The sequence below is a fragment of the Doryrhamphus excisus genome, linkage group LG1, assembly GCF_037039965.1.
Source record: "Doryrhamphus excisus strain RoL-2023G ecotype Guam linkage group LG1, RoL_Dexc_Guam_v1.1, whole genome shotgun sequence".
NCBI lineage: Eukaryota > Metazoa > Chordata > Actinopteri > Syngnathiformes > Syngnathidae > Doryrhamphus > Doryrhamphus excisus.
Window position 1 is genome coordinate 13,846,123 of NC_136357.1, and position 23,769 is coordinate 13,869,891.

The following is a 23,769-nucleotide window of genomic DNA, read 5'->3' on the forward strand; positions in this document are numbered from 1 at the left end:
CTAAAGCTAATGTGAAGTTGATCACATGTTCATTTAAATAGGCTGCAGAAATCAAAATGAGAAATGTATTCACAAAATAATAAATTATCAACATGTTTATGTATTTTTTAACTAATAAATATCAAAAATAGATTTAACCAGTGGCACACAATAACATGAAATAATTCCAGTAAACCATTTTATTAAATCATGAGACCAGACCAGATTTCAAGGCCACGTAGAAGAAAAAAGAAATAAATCACTTCTGTTCACATGATCTTTGGGATGTGAAGCCCACAACAAGGAAGGCAGCAAAACTTTGTTACATTGACAATGCAACAGTGAATCAAACACACATTCATTCATTCCAACACGATCAGTCTTCATCACCAAATAAAACTGTCAAGACATTTGTGTGACAGTACAGCATTACAAATGCGTCTTATTGTACTCACATTCAGTGGTTCAGGACTTAGGTAGGTGGTATATACACACGCCAAACACACACACACACACAGACATTTTGTCCCAGCTGGCCATGACCAGCGTGTACATTAAATATTAATAAAAATACTTACATGATCCACAGATCTGAGTAGTGACATCTTCATTGGAGTGCAAACACATTCATTGACTGTGTTAGCAGAAACTAATGCTGCCAGCAGGAGAAAATACTTCACTCATGGGTGAGGGGATGGGCGGGGCTACTTCCAGGGCCTCTGAACCCGACCGCTGTCCCTCCCGGACAGAGAGGACATCTGACGGCTTTGAACACTGGAGACTTTGGACAGACTGCTGCAGGTGGACATGCGACTGGACGTACGACCTGAACAAAACAAGTTGGAAAGAGTTGAGAAACTGTGCATGATTGTGTGCACCTGTACATAACGCAGCAGTTGCTCATTAGCATAAATAATACCTTATCGCCGCTATTTTCCATAGAAGACCAGTAGTTGGTTGCTACTATCGACAGGCCAGTTGTAGCACATCACAGAAAAGGAGCACTTGATTTGCACACTCTCAAGCACAGTACAGGTAACCTCTTTATTAGTTTTCTGAGATATTTTTTTCGGTTTTATCGGAATGACATCATATAATGAAGTCTTAGTATTGTAATGTAGCGCAATCATTGTTTGGGGGTAAAATTATGTATTTTTGTAGTATTTCCAATCAGGTCCATAAGGTATATTTTCCAGTAAGTAATAATTTGCTGTTTTATTGTATTCAATGAGGACTTTAAAAATGTAAATAAATGCTAACTTACTGCTGCTACTCGTGATGGCAATGTTGTCCAGCTGCCCCTCGATCCTGGAAAGTTCGTCCGCAGTAAACCTCCATCTTTTCTCCGCCACTTGCGAGAATGGCGGCGGCGGCGGCGGAATGCACTTCTTCCACTTTGTCGGTTCGGGAGGAGGCAGGCAGGTAGGAGGCAGGGGCCCAGTCGTCATCCCCTCTGGGAATTTTTGAGCTATGACCTTGAGACCTTAATTGAAGGACACCATGTTGGAACAACATCATCTCGGTAAAGTCATTGTGGTGATGTTCAGGCTTCGCTTGACCTCCGCTGAGCAGGAAGAGGTTGTCAAAGCCTCTTTGATGCATGATGGTGGCCGCTTGGCTGGCGATGCGCTCATCCTCGTCGTACACAATGATAATCTTGCCAGAGGCATTTTTCTACACGTGTGCAGGGTTAAGAGCCAAGATGTTTAAACATGAAGTTGGATTCACACATCATTGCTGTCTTATGGAACAAATATGGAAATTGTGTGATTGGGCATAGCACCAAATGTGGTCACCACTTTGTATCAAAGCTAAGATAGATTATATTGTTTTTACCCATTACTGCACTCCTTAACTTTTTAGACCGGTAGGACAGTTGAAAAAAGAAAATTATGTGGGGAATTTTCTTGACATCTTAATAGTAACACTGCTTCACTTATTTTTTCACTTGCATGACAGTTGTGTATGGTAAAAAAAAGTGTTTTTAATATCATTATTAGTATTATCAACACTATAACTTCTTTATATGCTTATATGACAATTCATTCATTCATTCATTCATTCATTTTCTACCGCTTTTTCCTCACGAGGGTCGCGGGGGTGCTGGAGCCTATCCCAGCTCTCTTCGGGCAAGAGGCGGGGTACACCCTGGACTGGTCGCCAGCCAATCACAGGGCACATATAGACAAACAACCATTCACACTCACATTCATACCTATGGACAATTTGGAGTCACCAATTAACCTAGCATGTTTTTGGAATGTGGGAGGAAACCGGAGTACCCGGAGAAAACCCACGCATGCACGGGGAGAACATGCAAACTCCACACAGAGATGGCCGAGGGTGGAATTGAACCCTGGTCTCCTAGCTGTGAGGTCTGCGCGCTAACCACTCCACCGCCGTGCCGCCCTATATGACAATTCATGGTAAAAAAAAAACAAAACAAAACTGTCTTTATGGCTTAACACCGCTTCAATAATTTAATGGAATGACTGTGTAGAATGGTAAAAAAAAATGTGTGTTTTGCCGAAAATCTTAATATTAACATTGCTTAACTTATTTTTACGCTTGTATGCCAAGGATACATAGTCCAGTACTTCCCTGGTGTAGGGATTCATGGTCCGCGACAGCATGGCGATGGGGAAACTGTGGGCTGCAGGGAGTACAAAAGACAAAAGATGAAAATATGTTCTTGTGGCGGGACGAGGAGGAGATGGGAGCACATACCGCTGATGATGTGGCATTGCTCGTACTGATCGCGCTCACGCACGTCCAGCAGCAGGTAGGGGCAGTCTGGGTACGGCTTATTGGCGTCTGGCTCATCCAGCGGCTTGGCTTTGTCCCCGTTCATGTTCAGCTCGCCAACACCATTGATGACGCTGCAAAAAAAGCGTACATCACTTACACGTCTCATGAAACATGATGTTTGTACACTATCAGGTTTTGAAGCGCTACCTTAGCAGCGTGGACCTGGGGGGCTGGCTGTGTTCCTGGTCCTGAGGCTCGGACAGTGGCGAGGTCTCTGCTGAGCCGTTAGCGTGTTTGGACTCTATCACAGCGTCACCTTCTGCGAAGCGAGACTAGTCAACCTGGGTGGAGTCCTGTTATTGTTAAAGGTTTTGTTTGTTACCGTCAAGGCTGTGAGATGAATCGCCACTGATGCCTTCAGTGAGGTCTGACACAGACGCCACCTGAAGTATCTGATGTGGAAAACAAATATCAAAGTCACATGTCACGAAACACATACATTAATACAGCTTCATTTCTTTTTATGACTGCTAAGAATGTTAAAATGTCACCTGAAACATTGCATGTATACTTCATAAAGCATTTATGACGGCCAAGGTTTGATCCTGGAACAGATTATTTCGATTGCCATCATTTCCCATTGGAAAAATAAACAATCTAAACAAATTAGATGTTTGACAACATATTAAAGGAGACCTCTTATGCTCATTTTTCTATACTTTGTATTGAGTTGTGGACTCCTATAGAGTAGCTACACATGATAACCCGCACAGAAAGTTTTCTACACATTACAGAATCTGCACCTATTCAAGCTGTATATCCTAAGATATATCCAATATATCCTTAAAGTCCCATATTTTTCTCTTGCTGGTCGGGAATCTGAAACTCCAACCACTTCTGCCTGATGATTGCCTCTTTAGGCAAGTTAGCCTTCCATCAACTTGAACATTGAATTCACTTTAACAAATATTTTCTGGAATCCATTGCTCTGTGTCACAGTGAGAGCAGTGAAACAATGCAGCAGAGGTGGGGAGGGCAAGCATACAGCTTGTACCTGGGCATGCCCATCTAAGTTTATCCGGCAGTGATGTCACAGTGAGCTGGTGTTAGAAAAAAAACCTCTCTGAAACCGAGCGTTCAGAGCCATCTCAAACTTCTTTCAGGGCTCTTCCACATACAGCTGCACTGCATCATTGTGATTAATTATTTTGATGCTAAAAAGGCAACCGAATAAATAGGAAGTGTGTGTGCCTGCCACAATAATCCAGCGGGCATTTTTACTATGATTCTTGTTACAAAGCCTCACCAATTCTGCAAATGTTGACACTTTGAAGCGTTTGAAGATTTCACCCCTGTTGCACTTGTAGTCTGAATGACAAAAAAAGAAAAAGCAATCAAAGTCAATGTGTCAATCATCATATGACATGACATGCATACAGCTAATAACAGCGTGTGGCACGTCACTCACTCTTTTTAATGTCCTCCAGACGCTCCAAATATTTAGTGAGGCTGACTCCTGTGTTAAGACACAAATACGTATTGTTAAGACATTAGAAAACTCTTGAATTATATTTTTAGAATTAGCAATGAGGACCAAACCTGTGTCCAGTTTTGTTTTGATGTGCTGATACTTTGCATTCTTCGGTATGCGTTTTCTCATGTACTTTGATCCAAGAAAAGACAATTCAATGTGAAGGTTTTTTTAAAAAAAAAAGAAAAATCATTTAAAGGCTCAGCTGGGGCGTCAGAATAGTTTGCAGGTGCTCTGTGGTTGGCATGGAAACAGCTACAACGGCAGCTAGCCAGCTAGGATAGCGTCTGCCCGTTAATCATCGTATCAGCTTAAATGTACACACATTTTACACACATTAGCCAGATAAATATGTAAACTACAAGTATTGATAGTTCGAATTACCTGATCGCCGCCGATGCCCCTGTACAGCGACATCTTCCACTCCTAAGACGCAAAGACTCGAGACCAAACTCGACGTTTGTTCACACCTAAATGTGCTTAAAAACTCACTCCGATAAAATAACTTTGCTCTACAAAGTTGTGCTTCAAAAGGCAATCTTGTGGTTCTTATTTAAAAAAATTTTTACCGGAGCTTTCCTTCGCTAACACGCGAAGAACTGACTAACCGAATGACGAGTTATCGCTCCACACTAACAAGGCGAACGTCAGCAACACAACAAGGGGACGTGGTTTTAAGACAGCATCTCAAGGAGAGAGACATGACAATGTCGCCTTGACATCATCACAATCATTACATCAACGACAACCCGACGTATTCATTGAGACATCATACTCGTGTCAGATAGCTTAGCTCTTAGCTAGCTAGCAGTCAGTCCTCTCAGATGTCTCTGAATGGGGTATAAATGTCTTCACCTAACAGTGCAGCGTGACAAGCATTTCAAAGCTTCTAAAAGTCAAAAGAAAGAAAACAATAGAGACCACAGTGTACAATTTAGCGTGTGCAACAATAGTTTAAAAGGCCTCGTAGACATAAACAAGCTATGCAGTAATACCTTAATCTTAAAATAACATCTGCACCGTGAACGCAACTTCAAATGAGAATTTAAACCTCTAGGTCTCTTCAACTGTTGCGCTGATTGGACTGTGCGAGAGTTTTTAACCAATCACAGTCACTGACACTAGTGGTGGGCAAATCAGTTCATTTGAGTGAACCTGATCATTCCGGTTCATTCAGTAGAAAGATCCGTTCATTTCGGTCAATTGGTCGTTAGCCTGTGATCTCCCCCTGTGCAGAGATCCGGTCAGCCGCGTCGAGTCGGTCCGATCACTCATGTTCACGTTTGTTCCGACTCATAGCTCAACGACAAATGATGACGTAGCTTGAAATTCATTCATTCATTCATTTTCTGCCGCTTTTCCTCACGATGGTCGCGGGGGTGCTATTCTCAAGACAATAAAAAAGCATTTGCAACTGAACGGACTGAACGGGTATTTTAGGAGCGGTGACCTCGTTCAATCCGTTCACAAAAAAGAACTAGTTCTTTTGACCTGTTCGTTCATGACCGACACACCACTAACTGACACTACCTCACTGGTTGCTAAGCGGCGAAAAACGCTTTACCTCATTGACGAGGCGGCTACATCATTTTTTAGCTATTTTCTCTGGATATGAAGTCACATCGTCATCCACTTTCGATGACTATGTCACCGGACGAGCGCTGTTCATTCAATTTGGCATTAATCACGAATGCTGCAGATATTGTATTCGCAATGATGACTATGTTTTCTCGTACTTTTCTCGTGTCCCTACGATGAGTATGCAATCCACCTACCAGCTCTTGTGCAAACTGTAAAACTACTACTGCAGAAATGCATTTAAATTCAAACGCAAACACGTAAAGAGTTGCCTCGGAAGGCGGAATTATTTTATCTGGGTTCGACTGGTCTGGTCTAGGGAGTTTCCTGAGGGCGCAATGTTTGACTGTCATGGAGGAAGCGTTCAAGTAACACAGCTATAACGCTGTCACACAATGGCCTCAGTATTGGTAATATTTTTGCATTTTTTGGACAAATGGAATGAAGTACTTGTGTTAATAGTAGCTGATTAAGCGACATTGCTAGCTAAGTGTGTGCTAAGAGGATTTGCAAAGTGGGGCGTTGTTTATGTTTATGTAAAAGTCCTACTGCTGGCTGCTAAGTTTGTCCTTAGTATTGTCTGAACACAATTTGTGTGACACTAAACGGTGGACAAATGAAAAAAGACATTGCAAATATGTTTGTGTTGCTTGCAGGAGGATCCCTGCGTGGAAAGGACCTTTAAGGGCCACAAAGATGCTGTTACCTGTGTACATTTCAGTCCAAACACTAAGCAAATAGGTAACGCCAGCAGCGACTATACCATTCTGTTTTATTTTATCATTTATTTGTGCTTGCAGCATTTACTAACGTAAGATACAGGGCTACAGGATTATTGATTCTATGCAGCTATAGTCATGATAATAATACTTTTGTAGAGCACTTTAGTCAGTCTTTTTAGGAAGGCCTGATAAGAGAGCATTGCATTGCAATAACAATCTCAAATTAGCACCTCAGCAACTTGAAATAAGATTTAATATAGAGTTACAGTATATAGATAAATTAGCTGCAACAAGTTGATGTCTATGTACATTTATGTTTTAATTATTTTTTTCTCTGGTGTTCCCGTAGCCTCTGGTTCCGCAGACAAGAGCTTGATGATCTGGAATCTGTCCCCCAAGGGGAGGTCTCTGCGCTTCGTCAACCATCAGGACGTCGTTACCTCGGTGCAGTTCTGCCCCGTGGGAAGCTTGGTGGCGACCTCCTCCAAGGACAGGATGGTACGACTGTGGAAGCCGACAATGTAGGTCACTTTAAACTACAGTGTGGGGCTCCCCCAAGGGTTGGAAGACAATATTTCAGAGTGTGCAAAAATGTTGGAAAAATACACACTGCATACATTTTTGCTGAAATGTATTATAATATTAAAGTTAAAGTATATTAAATGATGAGTCAGGTGAGTAATTAGAGCATTGATGTACATTGTGGAAATACAGACAGTAAAAATGCATCACGTAAAAAGAAAAACACTAAAACATCGATACGAGGGGTGTCACAGGACCTGTCACAAGATCTTACGATATTAAAACGTAACCAGATTTCTCGTGCAGAAATATGCCTGTGACCATAATAAATCATTAATCACACAATAAATGAAAATAAACTTAATAATTTTGTCACAATATATTGCCATTTGCATGCATGTCTGTTTTCCTCGTCTCTTGACAAGTTTGCACCATAGAACAACAGCACAAATGGAGTGAGCCATACTTTGTTGGTCTTTGTCTCTGTGAGTGGAGGTAAAAAAAAAGTACATTGCAGTACATTGTATTTTTGATATTTTTTCATTGAACATTTATTTATAAAAGTAATCTTAAAATCTTGTTCTTGTATATTTTGTGTATCGGCTCGTCTCGTGAACTCAACTCTAGTTGATACTGATATACAAAAATAACACAACGCTTTGTCTTAAATAATACATACCGGTGTATATACTGTGTATATGAAACTTTTGTTTTAGAAAATAAAAAAATACTTTAATTTCCAGTATGAGTTACAAATGTTTGGATGCACCTCATATGATGATTTATCAGCATAAAATGTTAAAATGTTAGTTTTTTTATAGTAATATAGCTTTATTAACATTTTGGATTGATTGAGAGTGCTGTAGCTATTAATAAAAAAACAACAACAATTTGACTAACAGTAAATCAGAGTGCCATCAAAGTTCATTTTTTGTGTGCTTGACAGGAAAGGAGAGTCCACGGTGTTCAAAGCACACACAGCCACCGTGCGCAGCGTCGCCTTTTCCCATGATGGCCAAAGGCTTGTGACGGCATCCGACGACAAGACTCTGAAAGTGTGGAGTGTCGGCAGGCGATGTTTCATGTACTCGCTAACCCAGCACACCAACTGGGTGCGATGCGCCAGGTAACACAATGCACCTTTTTCTTTGAATAGTAGAAGTACAGCAAGGGGACAAAGTTGGATCTTAATCAATGACACTTTTAAGATTTTAAGTTGGAAAAAATGGCCTCTTACTAGCCCGGGACAGCCATAGCAGCTGAACTGTACACCAGACATGGGCTTGAGAGCTCTTCAAGTTTATTTCGCCACACCGTGCAACAGCATTTCCCCCAGCACACACAACAGGCCTCCCCGATACAATTCGCCCAGCCCCTTTTATCCATGAAGGGCCAACCATAGTTCCCAATGAGAGGGTGAGGCAATACGTCTAAAAGGTACCCTATTTACATTTATAACACCCTTCTTTGATGTTACCAAAAGTCTTTAAATAGTACCACACTGAAGATTCACTTCCTGTATACATTTAAGCACTCGATTACACATAAAAACTTAGATTACCCAACTACCACCCAGTTAATCCCCCCTCCTCCAGGTGACACTTGGGAGAGTCTAATCAAGGTGATCAGCCTCTGGCCTGCACTCACATGGCCACGCCTCCCATGTTTGTGCCCCGACCAATCACCTCAAAAAAAGGAGAAACTGATGAGAAATTAGGAACAAAACCAATGACTTCTAATTGAAAAACTAACTAACTAAAGTGGCAATTCATTCATTTTCCACCGCTTTTCCTTACGAGGGTCGCGGGGGGTGCTGGAGCCTATCCCAGCTGTCTTCGGGCGAGAGGCAGGGTACACCCTGGACCTCGCCAGCCAATCACAGGGCACATATAGACAAACAACCATTCACACTCACATTCATACCTATGGACAATTTGGAGTCACCAATTAACCTAGCATGTTTTTGGAATGTGGGAGGAAACCGGAGTACCCGGAGAAAACCCACGCATGCAAACATGCAAACTCCACACAGAGATGGCCGAGGGTGGGATTGAACCCTGGTCTCCTAGCTGTGAGGTCTGCGCGCTAACCACTCGACCGCCGTGCAGTAAAGTGGCAATTAAACAACTTAAATGGCAACCAAATATAATCAAAGTACTAACCAGAATATATGTGTAAATAACAAAAGCCAACTATATACACAAATAGAAACATGACAGTGTGTAGGTGGGGCATACACCTGATCAGTGAGGGAGGATTGGCAGCTCCCTCACAACACTTCTGACAACAATGTTTCAAAGAAAGTGAAAATGAAACAATGTAAAACAGTCAGAAAGTGGAGAAATGTTGGTAAAAAGCCACTGGCTCAATTGCTGCAAACCATGAAGGATAAAAATGGTATCTTTGAACATGTGAAAGGATCTGCTCCTATGAAATGGACAGTGATAACTAAGCAGCATATTGGTTTTATTATTGACACTTCCTCCAAATGCTATTAAGGGTCTAAAATTATTCCCCATTGTGTTTTTGTTGTCATTTAAAATGCTGATTGTGACTTGTTGCCGTGTAGGTTTTCTCACGATGGGCGCCTCATCGTTTCCTGTGGGGATGACGGCACTGTCAGACTGTGGGACACGTACAGCAAAAACTGCATCAACTGCTTCAGTGATTACTGCGGGTAAAAAAAAAAAAGACCCCAATATTTTTGTTAATTTTTGTTCCTTCAAAGCATCTACTGTACACCTGAGCCTTCCCTGTGTATTCTACATATTCCAGTTCAGCAACCTTTGTGGACTTCAACTCAAGAGGCACCTGTATTGCATCGTCTGGGGCTGACAGCACGCTTAAAATCTGGGACATACGCACCAATAAGCTCATCCAGCATTACCAAGGTAGAGCAACCACAGAAAAATACTTTTATTTTTACTTTTGTATGAATTGTTGAATGAATGAATTGTTTGTCTCACAGTCCACAGTGCAGGCATCAACAGCTTCTCCTTCCACCCGTCTGATAACTACATGATCAGCGGCTCTAGCGATGGCACCATCAAGATTCTGGACCTACTAGAGGGACGCCCCATCTACACACTGCATGGACACAAGGTCGGTGTGCTAAAATAAACTTGGTGACACACAATTCAGTCTTTGCTTTGAGTGCTGTTCTCATGCAAGAGAAGCATATCTATGAGAAATTGAACCTGGTCAGAACATCAGTAATTGTTTCTTGCAATCAATCAATATTAGTATTTTTCAATAAACACTAGCTTTTTCTAAAGAACTATGCCGTTCTTCCAATATTATAATTCATTCATTCATTTTCTACCGCTTTTTCCTCACGAGGGTCGCGGGGGTGCTGGAGCCTATCCCAGCTGTCTTTGGGCGAAAGGCGGGGTACACCCCGGACTGGTCGCCGGCCAATCACAGGGCACATATAGACAAACAACTATTCACACTCACATTCATACCTATGGACAATTTGGAGTCACCAATTAACTTAGCATGTTCTTGGAATGTGGGAGGAAACCGGAGTACCCGGAGATAACCCACGCATACACAGGGAGAACATGCAAACTCCACACAGAGGTGGCTGAGGGTGGAATTGAACCCTGGTCTCCTAGCTGTGAGGTCTGCGCGCTAACCACCGTGCTGCCCCCAATATTATAATGTAATGCTAAAACAGGTACGATTTGATTTGATATATTGTATTTTATATATTTCTTGATATTTCTATGTAATTTGTTTACTGTGTTAACGTTTATTCTCATAATAGTATATATACTAGGATCAATCCCTGAATTAACAACGAAAAAAGAAATTTTAATGCTTGTGTTTTATGCTTTCAGGCCGCTGTACTCACTGTGTCTTTTTCTGGTGCTGGAGATCACTTTGCTTCTGGAGGAGTGGATTCTAAGGTTGGTGGTTGTTAATGAAGATATCTCTAAGGTAGTCGCAAGTATTGGCACTTAATCCATTCATGAATCAATGAGAGTTCGGACTTGAGTCCTGGGTTGTCCCTGAATTGTCATTCGTCATTGTTTGTCTTCCATCCATTCATTTTCTATACCGCTTTCCCTCATTAGGGTCACAAACATGCTGGAGCCTATCCCAGCTGGGGATAGCCGGGGTACACCCTGGACTGGTGGCCAGCCAATCACAGGGCACATATAGACAAACAACCATTCACACTCACATTCATACCTATGGACAATTTGAGGTCGCCAATGAAGCTAACATGTTTTTGGAATGTGGGAGGAAACTGGTAGAACATGCAAACTCCACACATAGATGCCAATGGGGGGGATTGAACTCGGGTCTCCTAGCTGTGTGCCCTACAAGCTAACCACTAGTTAATTGTTAATATAATAAATCCTAAAATGTGAGTAATGCTTGTGTCTCAGGTGATTTTGTGGAAGACAAACTTTGACACCAAATCCTACCGGGAAGTTCTCCAGCAACACAGCAGGAGGTCCACGCCCATTCCCTCTCCCCACCTGACTGACATCCACCCCCGCGCACCCTACCCTCACCTGGCACAGCCTCCAGACATTCAGGTCACCTGCCATCACCGCTGTGAAGATTATCTTTCAATATTTTTCAGAAGTGTTTGAATGTGTCAGTGTGTCTTTGTGTGTCCTCGCAGGTCAGTCCAGCCGTGGCAGACACCCAAACACCTGACCCACACGTCACAGAGATACGGGACTCTGGTCAAGACAACATTGTGAGTCACAACGTTATGAAAGATAGTTGTAATTCACAATTCAATTCAATATTGCAATAGAGATAATTGCTTGTTATTCCTCAATGGTTGTGTACATAACCTGAGTAGTATGTCAGTCAAAATAGCATTTAGTTTACATTCAGTTCATTTATTACGTCTGACTAGCAAAGATTACAGATATACAAAAAATAACAAGTTTTATGCAAAAATTCTCCCCGGTCCACAGTCAATGCTGTCTTACCAGCCATGACCGCCAGGTGGTACTGCAGGCCAACTTCTTAGTCCCAGAACTGCTGCTAGCTATCAAAGAGTACTACTGTTCCTCGTGTTTCTGCATTTGAATACTTACAAGTTGTTTCTTTTGAGATAAATAATAATGATTGTTTGTCTTACAATAGGGAAACTAGGAAATATTATAATATAAAGTGTATGAGTTAAGAACAGCATAGGAGGAGACGTTTTAAATTTGATGTTCTCTATTGTTCACTTCTACTGCCGCCCTTTATTGAAACATGGCGGTGACCACATACAAATAAAAGAAAGAATTTGGGGCCACTTTGATGCATTTTGTACATTAAAGACGCTAAAAGCAATCCAGCATCGATCAATATATGCTAAGTTAACTGAACAAAACATGTTGGCTTTGGGTGAGAGACGACAAAACAAAATTGTGTAGTATCTAATAATATATCGTAATAACAGTCCATTTTAAAAATGAACGAATGGCCCTTGTGATGCATAACCATAACCATCAACCAAAGCATATTAATTAACCATAACATTTACACAAATTTGCTATAATTCAGTATGTTGCGGTATCTTTGAACAAAATTATTAATGTCTTTAAAATGAGCGTGCGTAAAATGTAGCTATCATGTCAGTGTTAGTTTTCTCTCACTGTGTGTATGTATGTGTGTGTGTTGGCCTACTTGTGTCATTGTGTGCTGCTCTGCCTGTGGCCTGAGGACAGCATCCATGAATGGAGTGAGCCAAGTGGAAGTCATGACAAATCTCCTTGATTGGTGCCAGTAAACACACACAAACGGCGACGGCTAACATGGACGCCCCGGTGAAGGGATTCAGTACTGCAGCCTGTATGTAGGAGTGGAAGGAGTCGAGGCTTTTAATTGTTGTTCATCCACTTGGATTTAGTGGCTTAGGACTCAGGTTGTCATTATAACACTGTCTAGTGTTGGTGAGGTCAAGACATTTGTATCCTCAATCCTCAATTCGAGACGTTTATTGGAATCACCCAGCGACACTAACTTCAGTTGTAAATAGGGGGAGAATGGGATCAATTATGGATTATTTGTGATATTCAAGAGACTCGAGGTATTATTACTATGCTACTAGTGTGGTTGTAATGTTGCAGCATGGCGACACCTGCTAGTTGATCACGTGGCGTTTTGAGGGTGGATTGCTGTGACAATATTATCGACATTTGGTCTTTTTGGTTTGTTTGGAAACCTCTCATTGAATCTCAAATCCTTTGCTGTGGAATTGTCAGCAACCTCCTCCCACTCTTCCACCTCCTCCTCCTCCTCTAGCTTTGAACACTGGGGCATGTGAAGGCATGTGCTGCTCGCCCAGATAGAAGTGGCGAGATCACACGGAGAGATGGAGGGAAGTGAAGATCACAGTTATTCGCCGATGGAGGATGGTGCGGGTGAGCGTTGGAGGGAGGCGCAGTTGAGGGGTGCTCAAGCGCAAGAGTACACGTGCCGGTGCTCGGGCCCCCCGGGGGGGCATGCATCTGCAGCGCCAGCTAATAATAGACAAGCCAGAATCTCTGACAACCGCAACTGGATTGTAGTACACATTCTCACCAGGGGTGGTGCTGTCATTCACATGCAACGACACGCATCTTCATCCTTTTGTGTGTGTTTGTGAATGAGTTTCATTTATGTGTGTGTGTCTTTTTCATGGTTTGTGTGGACTCTTATACAGAGATCTTGCAATTATTATTATTATTATTATTGCATTTATCTGCATGTGTCTTTTACACAGAAATACTGTATATAGGCATCTATTAAGGGACAAGTGTTTATTTGTTCACCCCACCTAATTGAGACATAGTATATATTACAGTCGGAACAACCAATATTCACTTTGGCATACAAAAGACATATAAAAGTAAAAAAAAACCCTGCTTGAACAATGTGTTTCAATGTCTATATTAAGCAAAGTACAGTACATGCATTGTAACGGTGTACAACATTGTAGTAGCGGTGTGGGTATTGGACATGAAAGAGTGGTATTTGGTCATCCGGACTATCTAGCGAAGGTGGAAACAACGACATGGGGAGAAGAGCAGAAGAAATCTGGTTATAACAAGCAGGGTGAAACAGGGTAATGGCAGGGTATTAATAGTGTGGGTTTCATGCTGAGTGTGCATGTTTGTATCGTCATCTCCCCATCCTTGCCGGTAGTCCTCAGTCACTCTCTACTCCATCCCAGCCTCCTCCTCCTCCTCCACCTCCTGAGTGCTTTCCCTTCTGCCCTGCCTTCATGTTTCCCTTCCATCATTCTAACAGTTCCCAGCGTAGGCAGATATGTGACGAGTGGAGTGTGTGTGTGTGTGTGTGTGGTGGGGAGGCATGGAAGAAATTGGCCCGAGGTTGGTATGTGGCTCGATTCTGGAGATTCCTCAACTCAGTGTGTCCCCAATTATTAATGTCGACTTGTCCAGCCTCGTTTAATCACTGAAGATTTGGTTGATTGATAAAACTTTATTTTAATTTTAGTGGGACCCTTAGTATATTGTGTTTTATACACAACACATAAATAAATAGCATTACATGAGATAACTGCTGCTGTTGCTTCAACATGCATGAATGTTGTTTTGCGACTTGGAGGAGGGATGAAGTTGAAGCACAACAAATGTTATCTCCAGACATCAGTGGCCTTTGTGACGAATGGAATCATAATTGTAGCAGAACAGATGAGCAGAGATTTAGGCCCTCGGCTCTGGATAAAAGTTGCAATGACGCATGGCACAGTGTTTGAAATTCCCTGAGGGCTGAGTCTTTTTTTTTTGCGTTATCGACACTTATTATCTCAATTAAACAGTAAACTTTGCGTCATTCCAGCCCAGTCCGCACTGACAATCGTATGACATTTCAACTGGCTGTAATGCTAACAAACTGGGGCCCGCTGCACAAAAGAAGGTTGCAGACATCCATGATAAATGACTGAGCTGAGCTGAGCTGAACGAACTCAAAAGAAGAGCATCCAAGCTTCATTGGTTGTATAGTAGACACAGATCAATCAAGCCAGGTGAAACCAATCCTGGATCAGTGCATATGTTCATCAGTGCTGCGTACGAAGTGCGTACGCAGCTTCCTTAAATAGACCTCGCTATCGGCGGAAGTCTCACTAAACCCACTCACTAAATAGGTGAGTTTAATTGAACTTTGTTCTACTATTTAACAATACACTTATCGTATTTTTGTCATTAATCTTCTCCCACAAATCCATCAAATTGCTCATCTTCTGCATCTAAATTGAACAACTGCATGAATCTCTCCATCAAACATGCGGGGTTCCCTCTTGTCATTGTGGTAGTCAATCTCATTGTCAATGATGCCAGCTTTCACCAAAGGTCTGACAACAGTTAAAGCAGATACCTTTGCCCAAGCATCCACAATCCATTTACACATGGTGGCGTAACTCGCCCGGCGCTGCTTCCATGTTTGCCATCTGTTTGGCGTCTTTCAAGCATCGCTGTCAACTTCACTTTGAACGCCCTGTTTATGTGAAGAGGTTGGAGTTATTTCCTACTGGAATGATGGCAAGCTCCATTTTCATTTGCTTGACTTGGTTTTTCACAGTAGCGGAGAGATAGGCACAATGTCGTTTTGTAGCCCCGGAGGTGTGGCAGACGTTACTTATGTGGCATACTGTACTTATCACATACTGTTCTCTGATTGGTTTATCACTGTATTATGTCCATTCATTCACTTTCTATACAGCTTATCCTCACAAGGGTCACGTGCATGCTGGAGCCTATCCCAGCTGTCTTCAGGCGAGAGGTGGGGTACACCCTGGACTGGTGGCCAGCCAATCACAGGGCACATATAGACAAGCAACCATTCACACTCACATTCATACCTATGGACAATTTGGAGTCGCCAATTAACCTAGCATGTTTTTGGAATGTGGGAGGAAACTGGAGTACCTGGAGAAAACCCAAGCATGGGGTGAACATGCAAACACAGAGATACCCGAGGAGGGAATCGAACCCAGGTCTCCTCGTTCCTGTGTGCTAACCAGTCGGCCACCATGCAGTTCATATGTATTATGTTCTCTATTTGGTTTATCGCTGCCAGCACAGTGTTACATCCCTGTGTCAGCAGCAAATGTTGAAGTAGCACAACAAAAGTTTTACAGATTTTGGAACTCAAAAAGGCACTTCATTGATTTTTTAGAAAATTAAAGGCTTTTAAGTGCGCCTTATAGTGCGGAAAATACGGTATGTCAGAATATATCTCACTGATCTCACGGATCATGGATAAGTTGAGCCAGGATAACCAAGATATCCCGGCTTAATCCATTATCCTAGTTTTGTACAACAGGCCCCTGATTTGACCGTAAACAAAAACATCCTCCCATCCAACCACGACACCTGAGGCCGGATTCACCCTATCCAGGATAAGTTTGAGTATATTTGAGAAGCACTGTAACACTGTAATGTTTTAATGCAGCTCTAAGCATGTGTCTGTGTGTGTGTGTATTTGTGCGTTAAAAGAGGTGATTAGTTAGCAGACTGGTGTGATTGTGTTACCCACGCCGTCTCGCATGTCACTGCAGACGATCAACGGGACGCCAAAGTGACTAGACATGGTGTCCTCTAACGACCGCTCTCCTGTGCCCGGACATTTGCGGTTATTTGTCCTTCCATTGCGGTTGTTTGTCCTTCCATTGTGTGTCTGTGGTGGAATTCTGATCTGTGTGTGTGTGTGTGTCTGTGAGATTGTTGCACAACAGTGTGCACGTTCAAACACACATTGCTGCACCTCGTGTCGAGCTTCCTGTGCAGGGGGATGTTGGGAGATTGAATTGCGCCGGAGGTTTAGATTCTATATTTAGATTCCGGAGAGGAGAGCAGGAGTGACAAGATGCGGCGGAAACGAGCTAAAGATAGCAAGCGCTCCGAGGAGAGGAAGGGGGTGCGCGGGTGGGGGGGATCCTTCTTTCCACCAGGACAAGGACTCCCAGAGGCTGCACAGGAACACACAAACATGCACCCGGCATGTCTCACACTTTTAAAGTTTTCACATTCTCGGTCTCTCAAGTATATTTACATTTACTTTCCAAAGTGCTGATCCTGGACAAAATGATGGAATAAAATGGTTTCTCAAATGTAAGGGCTGTGGGTTCTATACTGTTTATAGTATTATACTATAATACTGAATTTTACTGACTACACCGGCCGAGGAAAAGTCAACAGAGTTTTGTCCTGCCTGCTAACTGTTTAGCTGAAGTCTGCTGGGCCGTGACACGCCAGAATCTTGGAACTTGATCTTCCTCATCAAAGTTACAAAAGGAGGGCAAACCTCATCACTAATTCAGGAGGATTCTCTCTTCGGATTCCTTCCTGTCCTTTCCCGCTCCTGCCTCACCTTACCTCTCTGGACCTTTCCTTCCCTCCCTTTTATCTCAGCCTTATGCAACACACACTTAACAGGCACAGGGGTGTGGATTTGCCCTCAACACAATGTGTATGTTCAGCTCAGCAGCAGTGCAAGGTGCATTCATTCATTTAAACCAGGGGTCTCAAAGTCAATTTACCTGGGGGCCACCGGAGCTAGGTTGTGGGTGAAGCCGGGCCGCATCAGGTTTTCAAAAAAAAACCCAAAACGCATTCATTAAGAAAGTGGAAAAAAAATAAATGAAAAAACTATCTTCAAAGCTTTTGCTTCTGCTATACCCTACACTTTTTCAGTACTTTGGTTCTGGTTTTCCACACCAAAATATCTGATAAAACATTCCACTGTTCTCAAATATCTTAATTTTTATTTTTCTATACACAAAATAAGATAAAAAATAAATAAACAAATTAAGAATAAACACAATAAATCAATCAATCAGTAATAAATAAGTAAAATAATAATAAAACAGCAAATAAGAAAAATGTAAGAAACCACATACAGTTGGTAGAGAAATTATTTTTTTTAGATTCAAATGTACAGTATTAACAGTTATTTAACCTTTAACATGAACATTAATGAAACTTAATTTTACCCAATTAGCAAGTTAGCATCGTACTCAGTTCCATCTGGGAGCAGCGTGGTAACTTTAACAACATGTTTGATGAGATGCTCTTGACATGTATTTTCCGTTTTATTCCAAATCATTTCCTGCATTTATTTGTACCCAGCGTCATAAGCCTTTAGCTTCATTGCTAATCCAAAGGAAAACAGGGCGGGGTAACAGGGTAGGCTAACAGTATGGGCGGGGCAAAATCATGTTAATTGTGTCCGGTGTGCACACAGCTTTAAGCTGTCATTTCAACATTAAACTTTGGTATCAAGGTGGGGGCCTCAAACTAGCGCCTCGCGGGCCGCATTTGGCCCGTGGGCCGCAAGTTTCAGACCCCTGATTTAAACCTTATTGTAACAGAACTTGAAGTTTTTGACTTATGGGTGTAAATACTCATCTAATACATCATTATATTGATGAACAGATGTGTTATAATTAGGGCTGTCAATGGGAATGCGATAACGGCCCTTTTTTGACCCCCGATTATCGTGCGCACATCCTATTTGCGACGTTGTGCAGTAACTGCTGGTTACTGACAGTCGTAGCCATTTGTAGGGCTTGTGTCACTTCGTATGTAGGGACAAAGGTGGATGTGAGCACTCACACAGCACTCAATAAGATGGTAGTAGAGGCTTTATTAGCATAAGGAATTTATTAGCATTATTATTATTTATTTGCGATGTATTAGCGCTTGTGCTTGAACTGCTGTTTGTCAAAGAGGATAGAATAAAACTTGCATGTAAACTGCTTGCAACTGTAAACTATAGCCTGACTACACTGCAGTATAAGGGCACAGTTCTACTTCTGTTAACTGCTGACTATTCTTAAATGCTTAATTTTTTGTAAGTCTAACACCTTGTTTTAACTTAGTTGGTGGGTGCTTTTGCAAACCTTTATTTGTCATTCATTCATTCATTTTCTACCGCTTTTTCCTCACGAGGGTCGCGGGGGGTGCTGGAGCCTATCCCAGCTGTCTTTGGGCGAGAGGCGGGGTACACTCTGGACTGGTGGCCAGCCAATCACAGGGCACATATAGACAAACAACCATTCACACTCACATTCATACCTATGGACAATTTGGAGTGGCCAATTAACCTAGCATGTTTTTGGAGTGTGGGAGGAAACCGGAGTACCCGGAGAAAACCCACGCATGCACGGGGAGAACATGCAAACTGATGGCCGAGGGTGGGAATTGAACCTCGGTCTCCTAGCTGTGAGGTCTGCGCGCTAACCACTAGACCGCCGTGCCGCCCCTTTATTTGTCATATTAATCACAATTATATTTTGTGAGATTATTTGCTTGAAGTTAATAATTTTTGAGTGATGGACAGTTTACCTTACGAATGTTTACTTGTTGTACATTTTGTTTGTACAAAAAAAGCACAAAATGTTTAATAGACAAATATTTGCACAAAGCAAACATACTATCCACTCTCATGTTGATTGGTGTATTAAAAGCTTAAAATAATCTTTAAAATGTACACTTACTATAGATAAAAACGAGTCATTGTAAAATAATTCCAAGTTATAATAATTATTTGTGAAAATTTAGATTAATCGCTATTAAATATTGTAATCGATTGACAGACCTCGTTATAATATATATATTATAATTGTTTCCTGCAGGGACAGATTCAGTGAAATCCGCAAACTAATTGTAATTAACAACCTACCTGTTTGGACACAAGAAATTACTGACTCACTGACCGTAGTTCTTCGCCATTCGGCTATGGCGTTTGTGTGTCCTTGATGGTGCTTGTTGCATCTGCCATTGTGCAATAATCCCCTGTGTCAGAATCCGTGAGCCGAGGATTGGTCCGGGGGTCCGACTGGCTTCTTATGCCATTTGGGTGCAGAGCGTTTCGTCGGTGTTGTGGGTTTTCTAGGAAGGAGTGCATGCGGCATTCATAGTTGCACTGTTGGCTATTGTTTACAGCATCGGCTGCGAGTAACAGCTGACTGCCAATACAGCAAACAACAGCTAGCTAGCTAGCTGGGACAACAACAGGCAGTGCGAGCGAACACTGTATCTGCCCATAACTAAATCCATCACTTTGAGACAACACTAGCAGCACATTCTTAGCCTCCTGAGACCCACAAAAATTAAAGTGGCTGTTTTTTACGTTAAATATTTGTCTTGGGTGAAAACAATATGCTGCAGTATTTTTCATATCAGAAAATGTGTTCTATTTTTATGCCATGTCCTCTGCAGTTGCCGCAGTAGGTAGTGCCAGCTTGATAATTATTTTATCCATCATATTTTCTGTTGTTCTGATTGTAAAATAAAACAGACATTACTAATGCTCAATAAATCGGTTATATGTGAATTTTTCTCGTCACATTGACATTGAACATAAAAAAATATTGCAAAGCGTCATTGGTTTTAGTATTTTGTCAATTTCATGCCGTACCTTTTCATATGATAAAAGTAAGAAGTTTTATGTAAGTCTTTGTGGCCACCACAAAAGACACAGTAAAACTGTGGTTTTCAATCTAACCAGTCAGTCACAACCACATTGATTGGCGACTTGATTTTAGCTGTCCTCATCTTGCCTAGAAGAATCTGAGCACGACAGAGCATAGAAAAGCCTGGTGCTTTGCCTGTCCCTTGTGACGGCCTCATGTTTTTTTCATAATATCGCTTTTTGTTTGCTTCTTTCTCATGTGAAGAGTCAAATCTTGTAGTCGTCTGCAGATTTGCCTTAACCCGATTGACCTCTTTCTTTCTCCTGTGAACCTCGGAAAGAACACATTCAAAGACAAAAGTGCAAGGCAAGCTTTAATACAATTGGTGAATGTAGAATTAGTGCTGTCCTGTTTTTAAGCATCAGATTTTACATTTTGTTTGATCAGATGTGAATGCAATCATTCGAACCCTGAATTGGACCAAATAAGGACCAAGACTCATCTCTCGGGTCTCTCTACTTGCAAGAGAATTGCAAGAGTGAGGCAACTGTGAATGCCAACTGAAAATAAGTGGTCAGAAAGTAACAATTAAAGGGGAACATCACTTAATTTTTTTTCCTATCATTCACCATCCTTATGTGAAACACAAACATATTTCTTTCCCCTTTCTGTGCATTATAACATGAGATATGAGCTAGCTAACAATGCACATAATTGAGATTTAGACTATGACACCTTTAACAATGTTGCATCGTTTGATATACACGATGTGATCATGCATACACTGATGATAACATGTAATAGTTGCAGTATCTTGCCCTACTTTGATGATTTAAAACACAAATTCCAAAAGTGCAGTTCACACTATACACACTCACACTATACACAGAACAATTACATTAGCTAAAAATGTCATCCAATACTTCTCTACAAGAGAGGGGAAATATGATCTCAGGGAAGAACTAAATTTGAAACACTTATATGCTAGGACTACGTTAAAAAGCCATAGCATTTCAGTATGTGGAATCAAACTATGGAATGGATTGAGTAAGGACCTCAAACAATGCACAACGATGAGCCAATTCAAGAAACAATACAAGCAGTTGATGTTTGCTAAATACAAGGATGAAGAGTCTTGAACCAGTCATGATGTGCTATATATATCACCATATTGACACTTACTATGGTACCCATTATGTCATTGTATGGTCATATCACCTTGTACTTCGGTACGAGGTGCATTATAAAAAAAAACAATAAAAAAACCTGTATTAGGGAGAGCAGGAAGTGAACAAATGTAACAGTTACTGATTGTAAAAGTACCAGATGGAGGGGTAGGATTTAATAAGCATTGCTTCTTCCTACTCCTTTTGGACATGTGGAACTGTGAACTGATTATGTGATGCACTCAATTGTAATCTGATGCATGTTCAAATGAAATAAAACCATTACCATTACCGTTATCCCTTTTACGATCTCAGGAAACTCACTTCCGGCTTTATCATCACTACCAGCATCTTAGCCTTGAATGTTAAGGATAAGCAAATTAGCATGATGGCAGGCCACAGTTCTCTTTTAATATGCCAGAAGGCAGCACAGTGTAGCTCCCCACAGACTCACACACAGAGTATGTTGCCCCTTAACTTTATTCTGAGCTGAACACATCAACAGCGGTGCAATCCAAACACCACCAAAACTAAACTTTAAACATGTTTTATGCATTTTACCAAAGTAGTGTTAGTTCCGATCAATGGGTTTCTGAAATCAATGCGCCTTGGAAAGATGTTACGGTAATGTTTTAAATCATCAAAATACGGCAAGATACTGAAAGTATTACATGTTATCATCAATGTAATTGTTCTTGCATGATCACATGTATATAACACATTCTTAGAGGTTCTTCAGAGGGTTTTGTAGGCGAAGTAGGTGTCTCCAATGATGTCCATTGTTACTTAGCTTCTATTAACTTGTTTTCAGATGTTATAATGCACAGAAAAAGTAAAGAAATATGTGTTCATGTTTCACATTAGGATTGTGAATTTCCAAAAATTCCAAAAAAAAGTGCAGCTCCCCTTTACATTGTTTGTTGATTTGGTGCTGGTAATACATACAAATATACATAATCTGTAATTCATCTTTCTTTTAATAAAACACAGTAAGAATTGGCATATTTCAGACTGTATTTAGTGTGGCATGGTGATTAATCAGGGTAAATGAATTGAAAAAATGTGATTAAAAGTTATAATCATTTGACAGCCCTAAAAAGTGTTATTAAAAAGTGTGCCTGTCTGTGGTCTGCTGTCTCTCTCAAATGTGTCCTGGTCAACTGTGTGGGCAGACGTTTCATGGCTATGCCAGCCACTGCAACTCATCTCAGCTGACAGAAAGACAACTTATTGACCTTTCTACAGTCTTTTCTTATTCCCTACCATCGAGGTCTGACCCTACACGAAGAGCCTGGTTGATTGATTGAGTCGCAGGTCAGCTAAGGCGGTACTGTGCTAGAATGTGGAATGAACCATGCACATCAGCTGCACTTGTTGTTTTTTGCGTGCATATTTGTCTAGGTTCAGAGTTAAAGGTCTCTATTAAAGGCTCTTAGTGTTTGGCCGTGGCTTTTTGCCCGGTATGTGTGGGAACGTGGGCAAGGTTGGGTGGCTAGCGTAGCGTCTGAGAGGCTAACCTAAAGCCTGTATTGTCTTCTTGCTGGACAAGCAACAATTAGCCCTGAGCTTACTCTCAATGGAAATGAGTTTCTCACAGGTTCTTTGCAGTCCTTTTGGTATTAGCTAAAGTGCTAAAGCTGATTAGGAAGCTCTTGTGTGTAGCAATGTGGCTCAATTTAATCTCCCCCCTGGACACCGCCACCTGTTCTTGGTCATTTCCTGCAAGACGTAGCACCTTAGTTTGAATTCCCATCTGCATTCAGCAGGTGTTGATATGCTGATTGGATAAATATTGGATTGTTTTCTGAAACTTTTAGTCAGTGAGGCCAGGAGTGCTAATGCAGCACATTTACCAATCAGCGTTGCCTACACTTCCATTCATGTCAAGGTTGGCCTTCTCACAGAGCGTTGACTCATGCGTATGCTGGGATGTATTACGTGAGAAAAGATTAGCACACGGCTGTCCTACTTATAGACAGTCTTCCTTATTACTTGAAAAAAGGGAAGCAGTAATTTAGTTTCTGAAGTGGACTTATTCGCGAAGAACACTAAGATCAGACGTGAGAAAGGCTCTGCAGTTGTTAGCTTGTTGTTAGAAGATGACTGGAGGCTGCTGCCTTAACCTAATAGATTTGAGGC

The 23,769-nt window shown here is 41.5% G+C and overlaps 2 protein-coding genes across 5 annotated transcripts in view; one reads left to right on the forward strand and one right to left on the reverse strand.

Moving 5' to 3' along the window:
* Positions 1 to 164: 164 nt before the first annotated feature.
* cep41 (centrosomal protein 41) lies at positions 165 to 5,296 on the reverse strand. Of its 2 annotated transcripts, none has more exons than XM_058075906.2 (11): positions 4,643 to 5,296; positions 4,327 to 4,390; positions 4,196 to 4,243; positions 4,034 to 4,095; positions 3,110 to 3,179; positions 2,935 to 3,043; positions 2,707 to 2,858; positions 2,565 to 2,632; positions 1,539 to 1,653; positions 1,244 to 1,462; positions 165 to 805 (listed from the first exon to the last, which is right to left on the reverse strand). In XM_058075906.2, exons 1-11 carry the CDS (start codon positions 4,673 to 4,675, stop codon positions 684 to 686), a joined length of 1,062 nt encoding a protein of 353 aa, XP_057931889.2. In that variant the 5' UTR covers positions 4,676 to 5,296; the 3' UTR covers positions 165 to 683. The 2 variants fall into 2 exon arrangements, with proteins under 2 accessions (XP_057931889.2, XP_057931888.2); XM_058075905.2 differs by having other exon boundaries at positions 2,935 to 3,046; positions 4,643 to 5,294.
* A 503-nt stretch (positions 5,297 to 5,799) lies between these two features.
* Positions 5,800 to 23,769, forward strand: part of poc1b (POC1 centriolar protein B) — a 36,259-nt gene continuing 18,289 nt past the window's right edge. For 2 of the 3 annotated variants that reach the window (XM_058076232.2, XM_058076233.2), the window contains exons 1-10: positions 5,800 to 6,246; positions 6,493 to 6,577; positions 6,908 to 7,079; positions 8,027 to 8,206; positions 9,650 to 9,757; positions 9,856 to 9,971; positions 10,049 to 10,182; positions 10,923 to 10,991; positions 11,478 to 11,630; positions 11,720 to 11,797. In XM_058076232.2, the coding sequence (XP_057932215.2) occupies positions 6,232 to 6,246; positions 6,493 to 6,577; positions 6,908 to 7,079; positions 8,027 to 8,206; positions 9,650 to 9,757; positions 9,856 to 9,971; positions 10,049 to 10,182; positions 10,923 to 10,991; positions 11,478 to 11,630; positions 11,720 to 11,797 (1,110 nt within the window). In that variant the 5' untranslated portion in view covers positions 5,800 to 6,231. Of the gene's footprint in view, positions 6,247 to 6,492; positions 6,578 to 6,907; positions 7,080 to 8,026; positions 8,207 to 9,649; positions 9,758 to 9,855; positions 9,972 to 10,048; positions 10,183 to 10,922; positions 10,992 to 11,477; positions 11,631 to 11,719; positions 11,798 to 13,344; positions 13,493 to 23,769 lie in introns of those variants that run through there. The other variant, XM_078790682.1, reaches the window with a different exon arrangement.

What these genes read in the sequence shown, in the direction of transcription:
- cep41 (XM_058075905.2), bottom strand. Translation starts at nt 4,675, where the DNA reads ATGTCGCTGTACAGGGGCATCGGCGGCGATCAG. An exon ending in TTCATCTCACAGCCTTGACG is followed by an intron (nt 3,047 to 3,109) that starts GTAACAAACAAA and finishes CTCGCTTCGCAG; the next exon opens with AAGGTGACGCTGTGATAGAG. An exon ending in CCCAGGTCCACGCTGCTAAG is followed by an intron (nt 2,859 to 2,934) that starts GTAGCGCTTCAA and finishes CTTTTTTTGCAG; the next exon opens with CGTCATCAATGGTGTTGGCG.